This window comes from Gopherus evgoodei, chromosome 2 (genome assembly GCF_007399415.2).
Source record: "Gopherus evgoodei ecotype Sinaloan lineage chromosome 2, rGopEvg1_v1.p, whole genome shotgun sequence".
Lineage (NCBI taxonomy): Eukaryota > Metazoa > Chordata > Testudines > Testudinidae > Gopherus > Gopherus evgoodei.
In genome coordinates, this window is record NC_044323.1 from 87,615,028 (window position 1) to 87,636,618 (window position 21,591).

At 40.6% G+C, this 21,591-nt stretch overlaps 1 protein-coding gene across 12 annotated transcripts in view; it reads right to left on the reverse strand.

Annotated features, from left to right (window-relative positions):
• The window catches only part of LRRFIP2 (LRR binding FLII interacting protein 2), a 123,602-nt gene that overhangs the window by 92,781 nt on the left and 9,230 nt on the right, over positions 1-21,591 (reverse strand). For all 12 annotated transcript variants that reach the window (XM_030551296.1, XM_030551294.1, XM_030551292.1 and 9 more), the window contains exon 2: positions 18,087-18,240. In XM_030551296.1, coding sequence (XP_030407156.1) covers positions 18,087-18,176 — 90 coding nt within the window. In that variant the 5' untranslated portion in view covers positions 18,177-18,240. The remainder of the gene's footprint in view (positions 1-18,086; positions 18,241-21,591) is intronic.

The window sequence follows — 21,591 nt, forward strand, 5'->3', positions numbered from 1 at the left end:
TGGAAAAATTATTATAAACAAAAGAAACTGACTATGCGCTGTGTGCTGTCAAATGCATAAAGTGAACAATGTAGAAAAACAGGGAGTAAATTCTTTTCTACTCAATTACAAAAGTCACTGTTACAGGTATCAGTAAATAAAAAAAATAGGTTGAAGCCTGATTTTTAAATTGACCTTTAAAAATCTCTTAAGTACAGGTAACCCTTTGGTCTTTTGCATTTTTGCATATTTTAATGGCCCACAAGAGTGAATACCTAATCTGAGTTGTGCTCAAATACATTTTGTAGTTAAATTTTAGAACAAGTTTTGGAATTAGTCTCTGTTTGAATTTTTTAATACACACCGTGCTCTGGAAAAGGCTGATAACAGAACATAAGAGAAGCTACAGCTATGCCAGGCAGCTGCTGGTGACGAACTCCCAGCTTGGTGTAGTGAAGAGACTCCCTCCCTCTTTTCCTTCAGAAGCTTCAAGAATCCAGCAAAGAGATGGAGAAAGGGGTGGAGGGGCAGAGTCCCAGCAGCTAAAGAGACCATCATAACTAGTCCCAGCAGGAGTGGACAGGAAACAAACAGCAGCAGTGCCAACAAGCTGCTACCTCTTATGATGGAAGCTTGACAGAGTAAAGAAACACTCTTTAGTCTATTCCAATAAACCAGCTGGTTGATACTAAACTGGATCTCATCTGAGTAAATCATGCCAGCGACCCTTCAATGTACCAAAAGCACAGCTTTCGCACCTGTTAAGCCAATAGTTGAATCTTTCTTTGGTACTGTCAAGGTGGCCAATGTATGGTTTCATGAGCCAGGCGAGCAAGGAGTAGGCTGGGTCCCCCAGAGCCACTACTGGCATTTCCAACATTACAAACGGTAACACGCCAGTTAGGGAAGACTATTCCTGCATGCAGCTCTTTGAAAAGCCATGTATCCTTAAATATACAAGCATCATGTCCCTTCCCTAACTAGCCCACATTAATATCAATGAAGCATTCTTGGTGAATCACTATTGCTGGCATAACTATGAAAAAAAATCCCTTTTTTGATGTATTGAATAGTAAGGTATGCTAGTGCCAGAATAGGGATGTGTGCACCATCTATTTCTCCATCCTGGTTTGAGAACCCCATTCCTGCAAATCTATCCACTATTCTCTGTACATTACCAAGAGTCATAACCCTGTGTGGCAGAAGGCACTTAATGGCCCTACATGCTTGGATGACACATGCCCCCACTGTGGATTTACCAACTCCAAACTGATTCCCCCACTGACCGATAGCAATCTGGTATTACAAACTTTCAGAGCGTGATTGCCACTCATTTCTCCAAAATCAGTGCAGCTCATTTTGATGTGCCTGAGCTGAAGGTGTGAGATAAGTTTGGTGCACAGATCCAGAAAGTGGGCTTTTGCATCTGAAAATTTTGCAGCTAATGCTGGTCTTCTCAAATATGAATTATGATGCAATCCCACCAATCAGTGCTCATTTCTCGGGCCCAGAAGCAGCAATCCACCAACTGGAGCTGCTCCATGAATGCCTGAAGGAATCTCGCTCTGCATCTTCCTCATCACACTCCCTATTGTAGTAGTACTCCAAGTTCTTCAAATGTACAAGAAGTGTATGTCCTGTATTAGCAATGCTCATGATAATTGCACTGAGCAATACTGGGCCCATGTTTCTGCCAAAGAGACTGAGACCGAAAAAAGGTACATGGGACTGTGGGAGTTTAAAAAAAAAAAAAATGGGGAAAGCATTACATTATGGGACGGAGAAAGTGGAAGCACGGGAACTTGATCCCTAGCTCCCAGAAATCCCTAGACAATAGCTAGAGCCCTGCAAATCCATGGATATCTGCTCTATATTCACGGATACAGTTATATTGTTCACCTTGTTTGCACATAGTGGATTGGATGTGAACATAATGAAATTCCTGCGTATACTTCCAAGAGACACGAAGTCCTCCTCCCCCAAAAAGAGAGGTGTGATACAGACCAACACACCCAGCAAAGTCTGCCTCCCCATAGAGACTAAATATTCGCTCCATCCCCAGCCACCATATACATAGAAAGGGGAGATGATAGATGAAGGCAGGCTGCAAAAATCCCCATTCTCCTATTGCCACAGTTTAAGCAGCTAAGCAATTTAGGAAACTTCACGTAACTTCAGTATTGCCGTATCACAGGGCAAACTTTCAGAAGTGATGTGCCAAGTCTTCATTTATTCACTCTGATTTAAGGTTTGCGTGCCAGTAATACATTTTAACGTTTTTAAAATGTTTAAGAAGCTTCATTTAAAATTAAATTAAAATGCAGAGCCCCCCTCCTCCCCCGGACTGGTGACCAGGACCCGGGCAGTGTGAGTGCCATTGAAAATAAGCTCGCGTGCCACCTTCAGCACGCGTGCCATAGGTTGCCTACCGCTGCTGTATCAGGTCAGTTGGCAAGGGAGGCAGCTGCTTCTGCAAGGTAAGTCGGTATAGCTCTCTCATTCAGCGCACATTATAATACCATACTTGAGCACATTACCAAACCGGGAAACCAGAAAGAGGAAGCAATAAACCAACTGATACACACAACCCAAAACCTCATTACTTACTTCAGAAGATCTGGACTTCAAAGCAGACTACAAAAGTCTCTGAAAGAAAATCTAGAGACATGATCGAACAGCAAGCTACTCAAACTTAAGACAATCGAGAAGCAGTGGGACAGAACATAGGATGTTTTTACAGAAAAGGGGGATATTCAGCTCATTGATAGCATTGACCACAAAGACCTTAAACATCTTAATAAGAGTTCCTGCAGCTCTTCAAGGAAGCATCAGATGTGCTAGAGCAGTCAAAGCCCACTCTCTACTTGGTGCCCATTTGGCACGAAAGGCTGAAAAAGTATCTCCATCCTCTACCACTGATGTAAATAGTCTAAATCTACACAAATTCAAAACCTTGCCATGTCTCACTAAAAAGTTTGAAATCAAGCCTACGAAGAGACCAGCGATTTTCCTGCACCAACAAATGAAGGGGATGAAAGTTTTCACTGAAGAGGAGAGAAAAGAAGTTATCACAATCTTATGCTTCTTTCGTCAGCTACACAGACACCATCACCAATGGAGACAAAATGGTCACATACACAGTTTGAGGATTTGGAAAGCAAGCGTGGAAGTGACGAAGTGTCAAAGTATATTATTCTGAGGCTATCAAAGAATGAAGATGTGCAACTGCTGGAGTGGTGGAGACAATTCAAGCACAACTTTCCCCTTCACAGTCAAGTTGCACAGTTTGTGCATTCCATCCTTGCGTCCAATGAACCTTCTGAGGGAGCCTTCTTAGTCTCTTGTCACACAATGAGAAACGCACTTCACTGAAGCCAGAAACGGTGAATGATTTAATCGTTTTTACACAGTAATATTTCAAAGAAAATCAGCAGTCCTGAGGAAGACATCTCAGACAAAGTCCCGTAATTCAAGACTGGTGGATAGCTCCAAAGTGCTTATTTGTATTCAGAGAAGTGCTGGGGCTTAGCCACAACAAAAATTAAGCACTGTCTGGGCATCCGGAGGGCACCTTCAACCCCCTTCTGAACCCCTAACCTGGGCACTGTGCTCCCTTTGCCTCTAATCTCTTCACCCTGCTCCTGTGCCTATGTGGGGAACTGACCTGGAGCCAAGCTGACAGCCCTGGCAAAAATTAAGTACTATTGCCCTGCAAGGGTATTCCCCCTTGCAAGCTTTCACAGACAGAACAGACTTCCTGTACCTTTCATTACTGGGACTATTTAAAGCAGCAATTCTCGACCTTTCCAGACTACTGTACCCTTCCAGGAGTCTGACTTGTCCTGCATACCCCCAGGTTTCACCTCACTTAAAAACTACTTGCTTACAAAAATCAGACAAAAATACGAAGTGTCACAGCACAGTATTACTGAAAAGTTTCTTATGTTCTCATTTTTACCATATAATTAGAAAACAGATCAATTGGAATATAAATATTGTGCTTACATTTCAGTGCATAGTATATAGTGCAGTATAAACAAGTCATTGTCTGTATGAAATTTTAGTTAGTAATAACTTCACTACTGCTTTTTATGTAGCCTATTGTAAAACTAGGCTAATATCTAGATGACTTGATGTACTCCCTTCTCCCCGGAAGACCTGTATGTGCCCCAGGGGTACATGTACCCCTCGTTGAGAATCACTGATTTAGAGTATGATCAGCTTCAGTTGCCTCTTTATCAGCAACTCACACTGGATGATGTATATAGCTCTCTAGTCTGGGGGACTCTGTGATCAATTAAAAAACCCAAGCAGCTCACTAGAGGAACTAGTACTCATGGCATTTTTTCTTCCTCAACATCAATGGTAATGTATTGCACCACATGCAGCAAACGGCTTTATTGATGGAGACCTCAGTGAGGCATTAAATCAATGGAATATTGCAGACCACAGCAAGAAGCGTTCAGCAGGAAGCTCGGGTGGTGGGGGGAGAGGGGGTGGCAATACTTTGAAGGATAGAGCTAAAATTCAGAGGGATCCTCATAAATTGGAAAACTGGGCTATAGATAACAAAATGAAAATTCAGCAAAGGAAAATGTAAGGTTCTATACTTAGGGAAGAAAAAACAAACACACAAACACAGAATGGGGAAAAACTGGCTGGGCAGCATAACTGCTGAGAAGGATCTTGGAGCTGTGGTGGATCACAATCTCAACATTAGTCAGCAATGCAACACTGCTGCAAAAAAAGCAAATGTAATTTTAGGTTTCATTAACAGAGGCATAGCATGCAAGTAACAAGAGGTGATAGTATTGCTCTATTTGGTGCTATTTAGGCCTCAGCTGGAGTATGGTTGTACAATTTTGGTCAACAATGCATAGAAAGGATCTATAGAAACTGAAAAGGATCCAGAAGTGAGTGACAAAGATGATCAAAGGGATGGAATACCAGCCAACAAGCTCCAGTGGCCATGGTTTGCCATTCTCGGCCAATGGGAGCTGAAGGAAGCTGCATCTGAGGATGGTGAACCTCTGCAAAATGTCTTGTTGCCCGCAATAAGATTACCCTCATGGGCAGCATGTGGTCCAAAAACTGCACGTTGCCCACCACTGGTTTAGACACAACAAATTCTGCATCTTGGCAGGGGGCTAAACTAAATGTGGTACCTTGAAGTCCCTTCTAACCCTATAGTTCTATGATATTAGCTAAAGTGAATGCTAAATTTGCAGTAAATTTTCACCATATATAAAAAGGTTGTGTGTCTCATTATTTCACATATGGCCATGGCAATCTATTTTTATCAATCATATTTATTATGGTGGTCCATAAATACTGCTTATCCACCATTTTCTTTTTGCATTTTCCTATTGTTTTCTTATTTAAAAAAATCCAAGAGATGTAGCACAGGTTGTGGAGCACTGATGTCGAACATTTAGCTAAGGAGACAGGCAGCTGTGTTGTGCATTAGTTGCAGCTTCTTTAAGTTTCTTATCTAGATCAAAGTAGAAAAAGATGCAATAGTCCAGCCAACAGAGAATGAATGCTAACCACTGTGGCTGTTTTGATTTGGTCTCACAGGCACGTACTGAGCCTTCTTGTTTGCTGGAGCTAAAGAGAGGCCCTTCCAGTGACTGCTGCTTTCTTTATAGTCCTTAACAAGTCCAGCATAACTCACAAAAGACATTTGCTCTTGACTGAGGAGGGTGGTAGCATTTTCCATCTCACTGAGGAACCTGCCTCCTCTTACTTCACTTAGGCTTTTCTAGGCTTCATTTTAAACCAGCTACTTTTTATTCAGGCTCCAATCAGTCCGCCTTCAATTTATTATTGATAGTGCAGCCCATACCATCGTATTATTTCCTTAAGGGTTGTACATAGATGCTAAAGCAGGGGTCGGAAACCTTTCAGCAGTGGTGTGCCGAGTCTTCATTTATTCACTCTAATTTAAGGTTGTGGGTGCCTGTAATACATTTTAACGTTTTTAGAAGGTCTCTTTCTATAAGTCTATAATATATAACTAAACTATTGTATGTAAAGTAAACAAGGCTTTTAAAATGTTTAAGAAGCTTCACTTAAAATTAAATTAACATGCAGAGCCCCCCGGAATGGTGGCCAGGACCCGGGCAGTATGAGCGCCACTGAAAATCAGCTCACCCGCTGACTTTGGCACCCACGCTATAGGTTGCCTACCCCTGTGTTAAAGGATTGAACCCTGGATGAAGGGCTGTCACAAATTTATTCAGTATTCTCAAGTAGGATGAAAATTCCTCACAACAGGTAGTCACAGGGTTAGAGGGTGAAAGGAGACAAGCTGAGTCCAAAAACGTAGTACTTAGTCTACTAGTTAAAGTTGAAAGACTGTCTTTTCAAAATCTAGTAAGTGCTATAGTTGTGAAGGAATATCTACTGGCTTTGGTCATGACAACACTCATTTTATAAAAATTCCTTATGTTGTAATCTGTGAGATTTACATGACAACTGCAGATGAGTCACTATTTCCAGATTAGTTTATGAAAACCAAAGAAAAGAATAGGTGCATAATTATGTTTTTAGAGTTTGATTATACTACAGCTAAAGATAAAAATAGTAATCCAATGGTGAAGGAATAGGAGGCAAAGTAATTGTAACTAATTTATACTGCCTGCCATATAAAAATACCATGCCCTGATTTTAATTAACTCTCACCAAGACTACATTTCACATGTTTTACATACTCAGTTGAAATGGTTTCATATCAGTGCCAGCTCTGCACTGACAAGACACTTTTCAAAGCAGGAAAAAAAGGTACAGGAAATTTTATAATCCAGCCAGTTACTTTTTTACTTATAGCCCTACTGTGTAAATTATCGGTAAACACAGCATGCAAACACACACAGACTTGCACACATTAGAGAAATCAAATGGATTCAAACAATTACCAGTAATCAGTCTATCAATAGATCTAAAGAGGGCCTGTGCATATTTTAAAAAGTCTGACAAAAGACTGTACTATTAAAGATAGAAAATTAGGAAATGTACTCTCTCATATCCAGAATGCCCAGTTTTCCTTATTAAAAAAGGTCAACATCTGACCAAAAAGTGATTTTTCCACAAAAATTATATCCAAAATTCAAGAGATATAAAAACACAAAGTTCTAATTTTCAGTAAGATTTTAAGCATCCTAAGTAATTTGATGTTACCTTGACATTTAATCTGTGCAACGAACCTCCCCTACAAAACTGAAGACAGACAAGCTGACTACTTGGCTCAAATAATCAGCACTGTAGTCTTGGTTCATTGTGTAATCTTGCACAAGTTAATCTTGTTGTACCAGTTTTACCTTCTGCAAAATGGGGATAGCATTATCCACTTTTGTAATGAACTTTGAAATCACATTCAAGTTCTTATAGTGCCAAATATCATGGGCGATATATTTTAATACATTTCTCACAAAACCTAATAACTTAAAAATATTGAAGTTATTTCAATTAAAACTGGTTTGACTGTAAACATTACACTGCATCTGCAGACTCTGTAGCACTACTCTAATATATGAGTAGCAGAATGTAAAGTTGACTATAAACTAACAAATCAAAGTGACTAGTCTATCAATGACCCAAGATTAGCAAGTAACTAACTTTGACTTTTGGGGTACCTATACATCAAGTTTTGTACTCTGTATTTAAGCATTGTGACCTTCATTGCCACCATTAAACTATGCTGGCCATTGCAGAAAACAACTTTTAACCCACATATTAGCGAAGCTCTACTTGGAGGGGGTGGGGGTGGGGAGGGGTCCTCGCTATTCTTAGCAACCTAGAAAGACAAAAAAAAAATGTATGTAGTCCTGCTTATCAGGTAGCAAAAAATAATGAGATGGGAAGATGTCCTCTAGATAGATAAAAGCTGATCACTCCAACAATTTGTAATTTCATCTTTTCATCACCAAATGTCTGTTTGTTGGTCCTTCTCAGAATGTAAGCTGCTCCTTGTCCTGAAGAGGACACCTCCACATCCTATCTAGTGCCAAGCACACTGCAGATGCACATTGCGGAAAAATCGGTAGATCGACGTTTTTTATTTAACAGATGGATTGCACAGAAATTAGGGAAGAGTCATTCTAATAATGTCAATACAAAGCATAGGATAAGATGAGCTAAAAGGAAGATATACTTTAAGTATGAATAGAAAGTCTCACCAGAAACAAGTAAGTACTTAGACAATTCAATGGGTTCCCCTTTGGCAACTGAGTCACCTTTTGAAAACTCTGTAGTGGGCCCATATCCAAGTAGTCCTAGATAACAGTCAGGGACAGTATCAAAACTACCATGCTGTGGTTAGTGAGACAGTTTGACTCTTAAAGCACCAAAAGAGAACATGCAGAGATTTCAGAAATAAGTACATGGTTACTTTCAAAGAAGTTTTCAATCCATTTAAATAACCTAATTTTATTGAAGCTGAATTGGTTCTATTATACTGTAGGAAAATAATGTTCTCCTTGAAAGGGCTAAAAAAGTAACTCAGTCTTCTTGCATTCAATTAAGTTGGCTAACAGATGGACTATGACAGCCTGTATACTGGGCATGAAGATGGCTATGGTATTTTCTCTGAAGCACTATATAAGAGCCTGATAGTTCTGCATGAACAAAGGGGCTAAACCACCTGACAGCAGAAGGCACTATCATACAAGATTTTAATACAAATTGTTGTCAGAGTTGTGTTGTTGTCAGAAGCACTACCGGTGTGGTGCTCTGCTCTGCTCTCTCCTTGTTGGTATCACTCGGCTGCGTGCGTGTGTTCCCTCTGTGTGCTGCCCCAGCTCTGCGCAGACAGCTGACACAGCAGACCCGAAGAGAACCCCCAATGACCACAGAGTCTAGTAAGGTATGAAGGCACGTCGGCCAGGTTTATTGCGCTCAGACACAATTGCAGTTCCCTGTAGGTTTCTTAGCCTAACTCAGGGCATACTACGAGAAAGTGCCTCTTGGCAATGGACTCGGCTCAGTCAGTGGCGGGACTTTCCACTGCCCCCTTGGCCGGACAAAGACATCGCCCCAGGGATACATTTTATACACAGGTACAAACAAGTTACACATCACTCCTGACGTATTGAGGTACAACCCTTCTACGTAGCAAGGTACAACCCCTCTACGCAGTAAGGTGCCACCTCTCACCTTGTACATGTTGGTTCGATCAAAACAACTCTATCCATCATTTTACCCTTTTGCCCCTGTCATTGGGATGGGTCAGTCTGTTCCTTGTTATCTGTTTGGAATGTGCAAGTATGTGAATATTCTGATCTCTAGTGTTCAGTACCTTTTAGGTACGTATCTTCTTGCAGCATCAGCCCTTTCCTTGCCAGCTTCTGTGAGCAGAGCCTGCCTCTGGCTCACAGCTTCACTTTGCTTTATATTAGCAAAGTCTTGGCCATTATTTTAGTTCAGGCCTCAGGCCTCATACTGGACCTTTATCGGGGCCTTCACTTACTACACAAATTACTTTTACACCATTTTTAATAACTTAGTTTCACTGTTCTCTGTGCAGAAGTCAGTTTCCCATGTTTGTGCAGATCTTTCATCCAGCAAAATAGAACAAAGGTTTTTACAGAACATGAAAATATGACTGAAAAACCACAATTATCAGCAAAGTCATTGGCAGCTATAGCTAAAACAACCTTTTTTTTTTTTTTTTTTAAGGCTGTAAGTTGACAGTCTCTAACTTAATACTGAAATGTGTTCTAAAATTAAGTTTAACCAATTTTGGAAAAAATTCTGAAAATGGTAGTTACATATTCATTCTAGAACTTCCTGTTCACATGCACTAATATGATCTAGTTACATAAAAAGTCATGGTAAGAAAGCATTTCAGTGGCAAAGTCAAGCACTCAAAAGTTAAGATATCCCAGAATTTAGGTTGCCCATGCAACCTTAATCCTTCCCCCTTGCATGCACACAATATGATAGCCTTTAACTGCATCATTATATTTTATTTTTCCCCACAAGCCCTCTCATCCCTTCAGCACACAGCATAGAGATTGGTTTGGAAAATGGAGCAGCTGTTCAATATTTTTATCCTCACTTTCAGTTGGTGTCCAGTCTTATTTACAGCACACCATTCAAAACATAACGTACACACAGGATTTTTCATTTCCTCATGTTCACCAAAGTATCTGAGCATCTCTCACACACAATTTCCACATCTTTACAGTGGCATCCGAATCCACGAGGAAGTGTCCTGCACAACTGCTTTGGAGGACAGGGTCATAATTCAAAATGATCTGGACAAATTGGAGAAATGGTCTGAGGTAAACAGGATGAAGTTTAACAAAGACAAATGCAAAGTGCTCCACTTAGGAAGGAAAAATCTGTTTCACACACATAAAATAGGAAGAGACTGTCTAGGAAGGAGTATGGCAGAAAGGGATCTAGGGGTTATAGTGGACTGCAAGCTAAATATGAGTCAATTGTGTGATGCTGTTGCAAAAAAAACAAACGTGATTCTGGGATGCATTAACAGGTATGTTGTGAGCAAGACACAAGAAGTCATTCTTACACTCTACTCTGCGCTGGTTAGGCCTCAACTGGAGTATTGTGTCCAGTTCTGGGCATTGCATTTCAACAAAGATGTGGACAAATTGGAGAGGGTCCAGAGAAGAGCAACAAGAATGATTAAAGGTCTAGAGAACGTGATCTATGAAAGAAGGCTGAAAGAATTGGGTTTCTTTAGTTTGGAAAAGAGAAGACAGAGGGGACATGATAGTAGTTTTCAGGTATCTAAAAGGGTGTCATGAGGAAGGAGAAAACTTGTTCACCTTAGCCCCTAAGGATAGAACAAGAAGCAATGGGCTTAAACTGCAGCAAGGGAGGTTTAGACTGGACATTAGGGAAAAGTTCCTAACTGTCAGGGCGGTTAAACACTGGAATAAATTGCTTAGGGAGGTTGTGGAATCTCCGTCTCTGGAGATATTTCAGAGTAGCTTAGATAAATGTCTATCTGAGATGGTCTAGACAGTATCTGGTCCCTGCCATGAGGGCAGGAGACTGGACTCGATGACCTCTCGAGATCCCTTCCAGTCCTAGAATCTATTAATCTGTTTTAGAGCTGAGTAACTCCAAACCCTCAAAAGGCTTACACTGTACATTGTACCTCATGAGGAAAGCCCAGTGATCCTTGCAGCCGTAAGGCCCATTATATAACTACTGATGTAGTTACTGAACAGTAACTCCAGTGAGGCCAGGAAGCTGGTGTCGGTTACTCCTCCTTTGTATGAGGCAGCCTCTGTTGGCAAAGATGTGAACTTTTCATAATTAAGGGAGTCATGCCTAGCCATTATGACCTTGTAATTAACAACAAAGAACTGCAAGCTAGCAGAAGAGTACGACTTACGGTCAATAAATAAGTCTGGAAGGTTCACTGTGTTTTGAAGTGGTTTTGTCCTGACAGCTTTTGACTAGCAGCTGCCACTGTTAATGACGATGATACTGGCTGCATATAAGAGAATTCAGCCCCGTAAGATGGAACTTGATATTTTTCATCCACTTTGCTGGATGTGGGAAGCACTATAGGCAAGATCACTCGTGTAAGGTCCATAACGGCCTTGTCCATGAGAAGGGCCATCTTCCCTGAAGAAGCAGACCGTAAGCTATTGATTAGTTTATGGATAGATTCCTGACCTCCTCCATTGGGATTTGTAAAGAGTTAGAGACTGTCTTCTGGAGGTCCTGAAATCACCTAAAATTGTTTAAGGTGTACTTAGGGGAACCACGGCATCACTAGGGCATAAGGAAATCATAGTGGGCCCAAAGAGATTAACCAGAAGAACTGTGACATCACCTAAATATGAGGACATGCCAGAGGAAGTCTGAGCAGGTGGATGCAACCTGACATCGCCATGGCTGTAGAAGGAGAAGCCTTAGAGTAACAAGGCCTGTCTGGGTAGTTCTATCTTCCCTGAGCAGATCAAGGCACCTAGTATGGACATTAAAGGGTCAGAGCCTGGTGGCCATGGTGTCAGGAACCATGGCCCCTGTCCTGTTTAGTGGACTGAGGAAGGTGGAGATGACCTTCTGGGAGAGTACGTATGGGAATGTTCCATTCCCTAGCCATCATGTGACGCCACCCAAGAGGACAATGAAAAAGGAGCATGCCAACTCCATAGTTGGTGCCATACATGTGGGCATTGCTGGTAACACCAAAGAGGTACTTTTCACTATAGACAGAGTGTCTCCTGGTGCCACCAGCAATACAGATGTGGACAGCAAGGGAGATTCCGGTTTGTGCAGCACTAGGACGACTGTCAGTGCAGTATGGCACCAAGGGATCAACAACAGAGACTGTGCCATGACATCATGGTGAATATCTAGAGATTACTACTGTTGTCTGTGGTGCTGAAAAAGCCTTTGTTGGTGCCAATGTTAAAGAGCTGGAGGTTAACAGAGTTAAGTTCTTCAGTTAAAGTTTTCTGTGGAGCTACTTCGGATAACTCATTTGGATTCAGCATTGGCAGGAACCACATGGGACTGCAAAGTCTTGAAAGTAAAGAAGTACAGGGAAGAACTCCTCGTGGCCTCTACCTTCTCTGATGATCTTTTATTATGTTTGGCCATTTTAGAAGTCAGAGCTGAAGATGAAGCCCCGTGAGTCCACGAGCCAGCACTTGATCACTTCAACACTGGGAAGTCATGTACAGTGGCGTCCTGAGATCACGAAGCTGGCATCAGCTCCTAGGACTTGCCTGTGAGATATACCTGTAGTCAAGCCTACAGGATTTACAATTCCTATAAGCAGGCTAGGCATTTAGTTGCCCATCATTTTAAAAGCACGGCCCCCTCAAACAAGAGACAGTATTTGAATCTGGGAGATCTGGAAGAATTAGGAGGTAGTGAAAGGAACTGAATGGTAGTTGGTGCGCTTTGCCCATGCATGCCCTTGACATGAAGCAGGAAGGGCCACAGGTATCCTGGAGATGGTGTGAAAGCAGGGCTTCTGCTTTCTCAACTATGGACCACTGTTCCAGGAAAAAGAGGTTTGCTGAAAACAGATGAGGTCCACCTGACCAAGAAGGGGAAGAGCATCTTCGCACACTGACTTGCCAACTTAGTCAGCAGGGCTTTAAACTAGGTTCAAAGTGGGCAGGGACAAAAGTCCACAGGTATGCATAAAAAAGTGGTCTTCACAGAGGGATAGTTGTTTGGGGTGACGTTGAAAATTATAATACGGTCACAGGAGTAATAAAAAGGAAGTCAGGGGGAGAAAACTGCTTAACATCTTAGATGTCTATACATGAATGCAAGAAGTATGGGTAATAAACAAGAACTGGAGCATCAGTCTGTAAAATAAATTATAATTTAATTGGCAACACAAACTTGGTGGGATAAGTTCTGTGACTTGAATATTAGGGTTGATGGTTATGGCTTGATCAGGAAGGACAGACAGGATAAAAAGTAAGGAGGTGTTGTATATATTCTTGATGTAAAACGCATCTGTTTGGAGGTCCAGAAGGAAGTGAGAGGCAGACTAGTTGAAAGTCTCTGGGTAAAAATAAAAAGGGTAAAAAAAAAATTTATATGTATATGTATACGTATGTCATGATTGGGATCTACTCCAGAGCACCAAACAAGGAAGGAAGAGGCGGTGGTGGCATTTCTAGGACAAACAGAAATATCCAAAACACATCACCTGGTAACAACAGCAGAACATAAAATTTCCAAAAAGTTCTTGGACTGTATTGGGGACAACTTTTTGTTTCAGAAAGTGGAGGAAGAAACCAAAGGGACTGCCATTTCAGTCTTGATTATGACTAACAAGGAGGAATTGGTAACAAATCTGAAGGTAGAAGACAATTTGGGTGAAAGTGACCATGAAATGATAGATTTCCATGATACTAAGAAAAGGAAGGAGTAAGAGCAGCAGAATAAGGATAATGGACTTCAAACAGGCAGACTGACAGATAGAGAGAACTGGTAGGTAGGGTCCCATGGAAGAAAAATTTAAGGGAAAAAAGAGTTCAGGTGAGCTGGCAGTTTCTCATGGAAAGAATATTAAAGGCACAACTGCAAACTATTCCAATGCAAAGAAAAGACAGGAAGAATAGGAAGAGGTCAATGTTGCTCCAACAGGAGCTCTTAATGACCTAAAAATCAAAAAGGAATTCTAAAAAAGTATAAACGTGAACAAAAGCTAATGAGGAGTATAAAAGAATAGCACAAGAATGTAGGGACAAAATCTGAAAGGCTAAGGAACAAACTGTGTTACCCTTAGCAAGAGAAAGAAAAGGCAGTAAGAAGAGGTTTTTTAAATACATTAGGAACAAGAAAAGGCAAAGTAAAGTATAGGCCCTCTACTTAGCACGGGAAGAGTTAACAACTACGGCTGTCAAGTGATTAAAAAAAATTAATTGTGATTAAAGTTTTAATCACAGTGTTAAACAATAATAAAACATCATTTATTTAAATATTTAGAATGTTTTTATATTTTAAAACATACGCTGGGGCTTCTCCCTGGCCAACCTGCTGGCCGGGGCTTTGTGCCTCCTTCCCCCGCTGCCTGCTGAGGCTTTGTGTGCCCCCACTCCCTCAATGGAGCTACAGGTTGGGGTTTCAGTCTCCCCACTGCTGATGCCTCCCTCCCACAGGCGTTAACTGTGATCAATTGACAGACCTAGTCATCAGTTATAAGTAAGGCTACGATTTTGTCATGGAGACTGCCAAAGTGATGGAATTCACCGGGGTCCCTTCCCAAAGCTCCCAGCTGCTGCGAGCAGCAGGCACCCCACAGCTCTGAGCTTTTGGTGGCACGGGACCCTGGAGCTCTGAGCCCCCAGGAAGTTCCCACAGCTGGTCCCCACAGGGTACCCACAGCTGCCAGGGTCTGTGTGGGGACACCGCAGCTCCTCATTTTGTCATGGATATTTTTAGTAAAAGGCAGGGACAGGTCATGGGCTTCCCTGAATTTTCTTTATTGCCTATGACCTATCTGTGACTTTTACTAAAAAAATAAATAAAATAAATCCATGACAAAATCTTAGCCTCACTGATGACATCAAGAAGGTTGAGGTGTTTAATGCCTGTTTTGCTTCAGTTTTCAATTAAAAGCTAATAGTGACCAGATATTCAACATAATTAATATTAACAAGGGGGAAGGAACACAGGCCAGAAGAGAAAAAATGTTAAAGAATATTTAGATTATTTGGACATATTCAAGACAGCAGGATTTTATGAAATGAATGCTAGGACACTTAAGGAATTAGCTGAAGAAATCTCACAACCGTTAGCAACTATTTTTGAGCACTCATGGAGGACAGGTGAGGTCCCAACTTCAATACTTGGAAAGATATTGGAATAAATTATTAAACAGCTGTCAAACACCTTAGCAAATACAGGATTACAAGGAACAGTCACCATGGATTTGTCAAAAACAAATCATGTCAAATCAAGCTCATTTCCTTCTTTGACAGGGGTACTGGCCTAGTGAATAGGGGAAGCAGTAGACTTATATCCCTGCAAGCCCAACTGAATTAAAAAGGCGTGCATTTAATCTTCTTTCTAAATGCCCCGCTTATAGTCTGTGATATTGGCAGGCACATGTAAGCCATTTTCATGACCACACACTGTAATGTCACAAAAACAGAATGATGTGATCTTCACTACAGAATCCATAAGATAGAAATTGGAAGCTCCAGTGCAATCCAAAATAACTGAATTAATATTCTATCAAATTCAGGGTCCCACAGAATTTGGCAGCGAATTTGCCATAGACCAACCGTGCTCACAACTTCAAGCTGACAGTGGGGAAAGAGTGCAGAACCTCACCTCCAAAACCACAGGACAGCTTAAGAGAAAGGAACATCTTCTCTAGCTGTTTGCAAAGTGGGACCAGTTCTTCCACATATGGGGCCAGATCTCTAAAAGAAGTCAGCTCTTATTTAGGCACCTAAATAAGATTAAGTATATCGTGATTTTAGTGCAGTTCCACGTGACATTCTCATAAGCAAACTAGGGAAATGCAATCTAGATAAAATTAATAAGGTGGGTGCTTAGCCAGTTGAAAGACTATACTCAAAACAGTAATTATCAATGATTTGCTGGGAAGGTGTAAGCAATGGGGTCCCACAAGGGTTAGTTTTGGGTCTGGTACTATTCAACATTTTCACTAATGACTTGGACAATGCGGTGCATGTGCGCTTATAATATTTGCAGATGACCCCAAGCTGGGAGTGTTTGCGAAAAAAATACTTAACAAAAACCTGGGAATGTTTAGTCTTGAGAAAAGAGACTGAGGGGGGACCTGACAACAGTCTTTAAACATGTTAAGGGCTGTTATAAAGAGGATGGAGATCACTTGTTCTCTATATCCACTGAAGGTAGATCAAGAAGTAACGATCTTAATCTGCAGAATGGGATATTTAGGTTAGATATTAGGGTAGCTGAGCTCTGGAACAGGCTTCCACGGGAGGTGGTAGAGTGCCAATCACTGGAGGTTTTTAAGAACAGGTTGGACAAACACCTATCAACCATGGTCTAGGTTTACCTGGTCCTGCTTCAGCAAAGGGAATTGGACGTAATCCTTTCAACTCCTACATTTCTATGACTATATGAATCTCAGGTGGCACATGAATCACATGGAAACTGTTGGCCAAACTCAAGCACTTGCGGGTAGGGGGGGAGAGTGTGGAATCCTTCTCCACATGATGCCCCCCCAAGAAGGGGTAATGGGTACCAGGGCCCTGTGCTAGGTCTAAGGAGCCTGGCTAGCTTAGCTCTTTTTACCCCTCCTCCCAGAAAGGTTGCCTTCTCCTGGTATTCCTAGTCAGTTTCCTGCTGCTGCTTTGATAATAGCATAACCTTTTAGAATGCTCATGTTCAGTTATTTTAACATGGTGACGACAAGGGACAAAGGGGAAAACAACAATTTTAAAAAGTCTCTCTCAAACCTGAATTGAATTTCATGAGGCCAAGAAAAGGCATTTTTCTGATTCCAAAACACTCTCTCTGCCAAATTTCTAAGGCCTGTTGTGAACAATGAAGGCATCAGAACTTTTCTTAACAAGGTCCCCAGAAACTTTTGTAGCGGAAAGTGTTGGACAACCTAAATATAGAGACCACTGTGAGCTTTCCTATTATGCTCATTCACTACCCTACAAGTTTAGGAGCATTATTTTACTTCAGCTCTTTCATGGCTCTATTTGATAGTGAGGAACTGCTACTATATTGCCAAAAACTGTGATTATGTAACTATTTTATCTTATGAAATGTGATTAAATGGAGATGTCCTCTGTTTACTATGGTTTCACAGTATAAAGATAATCAAATTCTGCCCTCAGATTACCACTGCAAACCCACTAAAGTCAACAGGATTGCATGGGTGTAACTAAGTTCAAAATCTGGCTCAATCTTTCTCTATTCCCTTCCGCACTATGAGCACTAGGGTCTTTGCCTTCCAGTAAATCCCAGTTCCTTTCATACTAGATCCATTCTCAGTCAGTAAATCCTAGTCTTCTATTTATATACCTCCAATACCTGATGCTTAGTAGGACCAAATTCCTCCCTGCATCAATTTCTTCTTAAGATTCCTACAAATTTCCAGTTGCTTGCTCTGGCAAATATGTACCTCCCAGTCATCTACGAATGAAGGTATTTTCAGATAACTGTGGTCCAGAAAATTTTAAACCTAATTTATATTCCTGAATAATTTTGAAAATTATGAACTTCCCCTGAAAGTTATAACCCAGAATTTCATGTGCAATATCCACTAGAATTCAACATAAACAACCTAAAGCATGGTATAAATCACAGGAGAGATGAATATAGATTTTCAAAACATTTTTGGACTAACAGCCATTTCTTTGGAAAATATGTAACCAATTACTTTAGAATAAATGAGTAAGATCTACAATACACTTTTAAACTAAGCTAATATATATTACTGTAACATTTTATTTAAGGTACTACGTATTTAAATACTTCTATTTTTATAACAATTGTCAAATACCTGCAACAAGTTATTCTTACCACTTTAAGAACTATGCATTAAACAGTTAATTTTTATGGCTGCATTCTGAGTTATAAAGTACAAATGAAAATTATGTTAGATAACATAATTATGTTAGATAAATTTAATTTTTACAGACCTCTCTGGCAATGTGACTCAAGGCTTCATCTTCTGCAGAGAATCTATCTTTTACTGGAGTTCTTTTCCTCCCCGATCCAGGAGTCCCCATTTTTATTCTTTAGTTTCTAGATTTCTTTTGCAAGAATGAACTGGTCAAAACTCAACTTTCAGATCTGAAACAAAAAGCATAAATATTATCAGATTTATTTGTTGATTCTTTATATGTAACACACTCAGCACTTAAGAAGTCTACCTGCCATGGTAAGATTTCTCTGGCATTTTTTTTCCGAGGAAGGAGAAGAACAGGGGAATTTCACCAGAAAGTCACCACAGGTCTTGCAGAATCTCAGCTTTCATTTTAGAAAAATATCCTGCCCTTATGGTCATAGAGACTACATTCTGTTTGCATTCTACAGAATTCTTAAGTCTGCAGGAAGCTCCAATACCTTTGCTGATGCACACAGTTTTGCCAAGCACAACTTGCCATTGTTAGCATCTTGTCACTTTTCACTACTACTATTCAGAATGCCATAGGCAGTATTTAAGCTCTCACAAACATTAATGTCATTCTACTGCTGCTAGGAAGAGTCATAAGCAACAGTAGATCCAAATATTGAAGCTATTCACTGAGGTGGTGAAAAACGGTTAGGGACTAAAGTAGAAAAATGCCCCCTTCACAACAGGCTAGAAGTAGGCCAGTAGACATACGCACACCCCTCATTGCAGCCAGAAGGCCAAATGAGAAGACAGACATCATGGCTGCTCTGATGATGCAAGAGAAAGAGAACACTTGTTTTGTTTCAAGCAGACAGAGGGGCGGGGTTTGGGATGGGGATTAAAGGGAGGAAAGCTCAGACACCTACTAATTATATATTTAAAGTTTAAGATTTTTTGGTCAAAAAGTTTGCTCTGAAGTGAGAGAAATTTAATATGTGAAGTAATGGCTCACAAAACATTTAATTGTAAGTTCTTTAGTAAATATTTTTTATTAGAACTGCTGAGATGACCTTAAGTTAAACGTCAAAGCTATCATAAAATCATTGTAATAGGGAAATATAAAATAACATGAACTTTGCTCAAGAGGGTGGAGCATTACATTTCTTAGCTGCTTTGCTTCTATGAGTTGCATGATTAGAGAAGGAATTTTAAACTTACTTTTTATTGTATGGTACCGTATACAGCATAAATAGTATCCTATAGTATACACCATGACTATAGAACTTGCACAGATTCATCTTGTTTTAAAAATTCCTGATATTCAGATTTACTGAAATTATATGAAAGATGTAATGAAATTTCCCTTTAATGCTCTGATGCATTTAGAATTCAGAACACCTGAATGACTACTTTATATATACAGCATTTATTATAGGCATTACTAGGCTGACTGGCAAAGCTGCATTCCACCTTCAAACCTATATTCAGGTTTTAAATAGGGTGACCTGGGAGGGATCAATCTGTCAAAATAAAGATTGCAAGTGCCAGGAAAGCAAATACAGCAAACTGCTCCTCTCAACCAACAGAAGAACCCTTATCTGTAATGGCAACATGTTTAACTTTTCTGCCCCATTTATTCCGTGCCCTGAAATGCTTCTGCCATTTTAACAAAAACAGAAAGAAAAATCTTTATTAAATGTTAATACTCTCCCATACAGACCTTTTACTTCCACAACGCTTTCACAAAACCTTGCAAGGGGGGGGGGCAGGAGAAGGAGGATAAACTACATAGCACAACAACATTCACACTCAAGGTTTTTCAAAACAGCTGTACAAAATAGATACTAGTAGCACCGTGATTATATAGATAGAAGTGGTAGCACCATTTGTCATAAACAGATAGCTAAGGGTTAATGTCTCTTTCACCTAAAGCACCTGACCAGAGGACCAATCAGGAAACCGGATTTTTTCAACTTTGGGTGGAGGGAATTTTGTGTCTGAGGTCTTTGTTTTCTGGCTGCCTGTTTTCTCTGAGCTTTGGAGAAGTAGTTCTACTTTCTAGTCTTCTGTTTCTAAGTGTAAGGACAAAGAGATCAGATAGTAAGTTATATGGTTTCTTTTCTTTGGTATTTGCATGAATATAAGTGCTGGAGTGCTTTGATTTGTATTCTTTTTGAATAAGGCTGTTTATTCAATATTCTTTTAAGCAATCGACCCTGTGTTGTGTCATCTTAATACAGAGAGACCATTTGTATGTATTTTTCTTTCTTTTTATATAAAGCTTTCTTTTAAGACCTGTTCGAGTTTTTCTTTACTTCAGGGAAATTGAGTCTGTACTCACCAGGGAATTGGTGGGAGGAAGAAATCAGGGGAGATCTGTGTGTGTTGAATTGGCTAGCCTGATTTTGCATTCCCTCTGGGGGAATAGGAAAGTCCTTTTTGTTTCCAGGACCGGGAACGGAGAGGGGGAGTCACTCTGTTTGGATTCACAGAGCTTGTGTCTGGGTATCTCTCCAGGAGCACCTGGAGGGGGGAAGGGAAAAAGGATTATTTCCCTTTGTTGTGAGACTCAAGGGATTTGGGTCTTGGGGTCCCCAGGGAAGGTTTTTCAGGGGGACCAGAGTGCCCCAAAACACTAATTTTTTGGGTGGTGGCAGCAAGTACCAGGTCCAAGCTGGTAACTAAGCTTGGAGGTTTTCATGCTAACCCCCATATTTTGGACGCTAAGGTCCAAATCTGGGACTCATTCAATAGCTAACACACAAAGCCTTTAACATTAGAATGTACACTTCTATCCCAATAGAACGCTGTCCTCGGGAGCCAAAAACTCTTACCGTGTTATAGGTGAAACTGTGTTATATCGAATTTGCTTTGATCCTCCAGAACGAGCAGCCCCGCCCCCCTGGAGCACTGCTTTACCGCTTTATATCCAAATTTGTGTTATATCGGGGTAGAGGTGTAATTTACCGAGAAGAGAGTTTGCCAAGACACCATTTTTCTATTCCAGTAACAGAAAAAGGATCATCAAATGCCCCCTCAAAGATAACTAGCTTTGCATATAAGAGGGTAACACAAATATCAACTTTTCCCTACAACTATTTCATGTTATCACTTTGTTCATTTCCTTTTCTATTCCTTTACATTCTCTCCTGATATATCTACATGTATACACTTGTCATGGTATAATTCCCCACTCTGAACCTTAGCGTCCAAAAGATGGGGTACCAGCATGAATTCCTCTAAGCTCAATTACCAGCTCAGTACCTGTAGCGCTGCCACCAACCAGGAATTCCAGTGCCTGGTACACTCTGGTCCTCCCAAAACCTTGCCCGGGGACCCCCAAGACCCAGACCCTCTGGATCTTAATACAAGGAGAAAGTAATCCTGGCACAGAGAGTAATCAGCCTCTCTCTCCCTCTTCCCTCCTTTCTCCCCACCATTTCCTTGGTGAATCCAGACCCAGCCCCCTGGGGTCTCATCAGAATAAACAAACAATCAGGTTCTTAAACAAGAAAAGCTTTTAATTAAAGAAAGAAAAAACAATAAAAATTATTTTTGTAAATTTAAGATGAATTAGGTACAGGGTT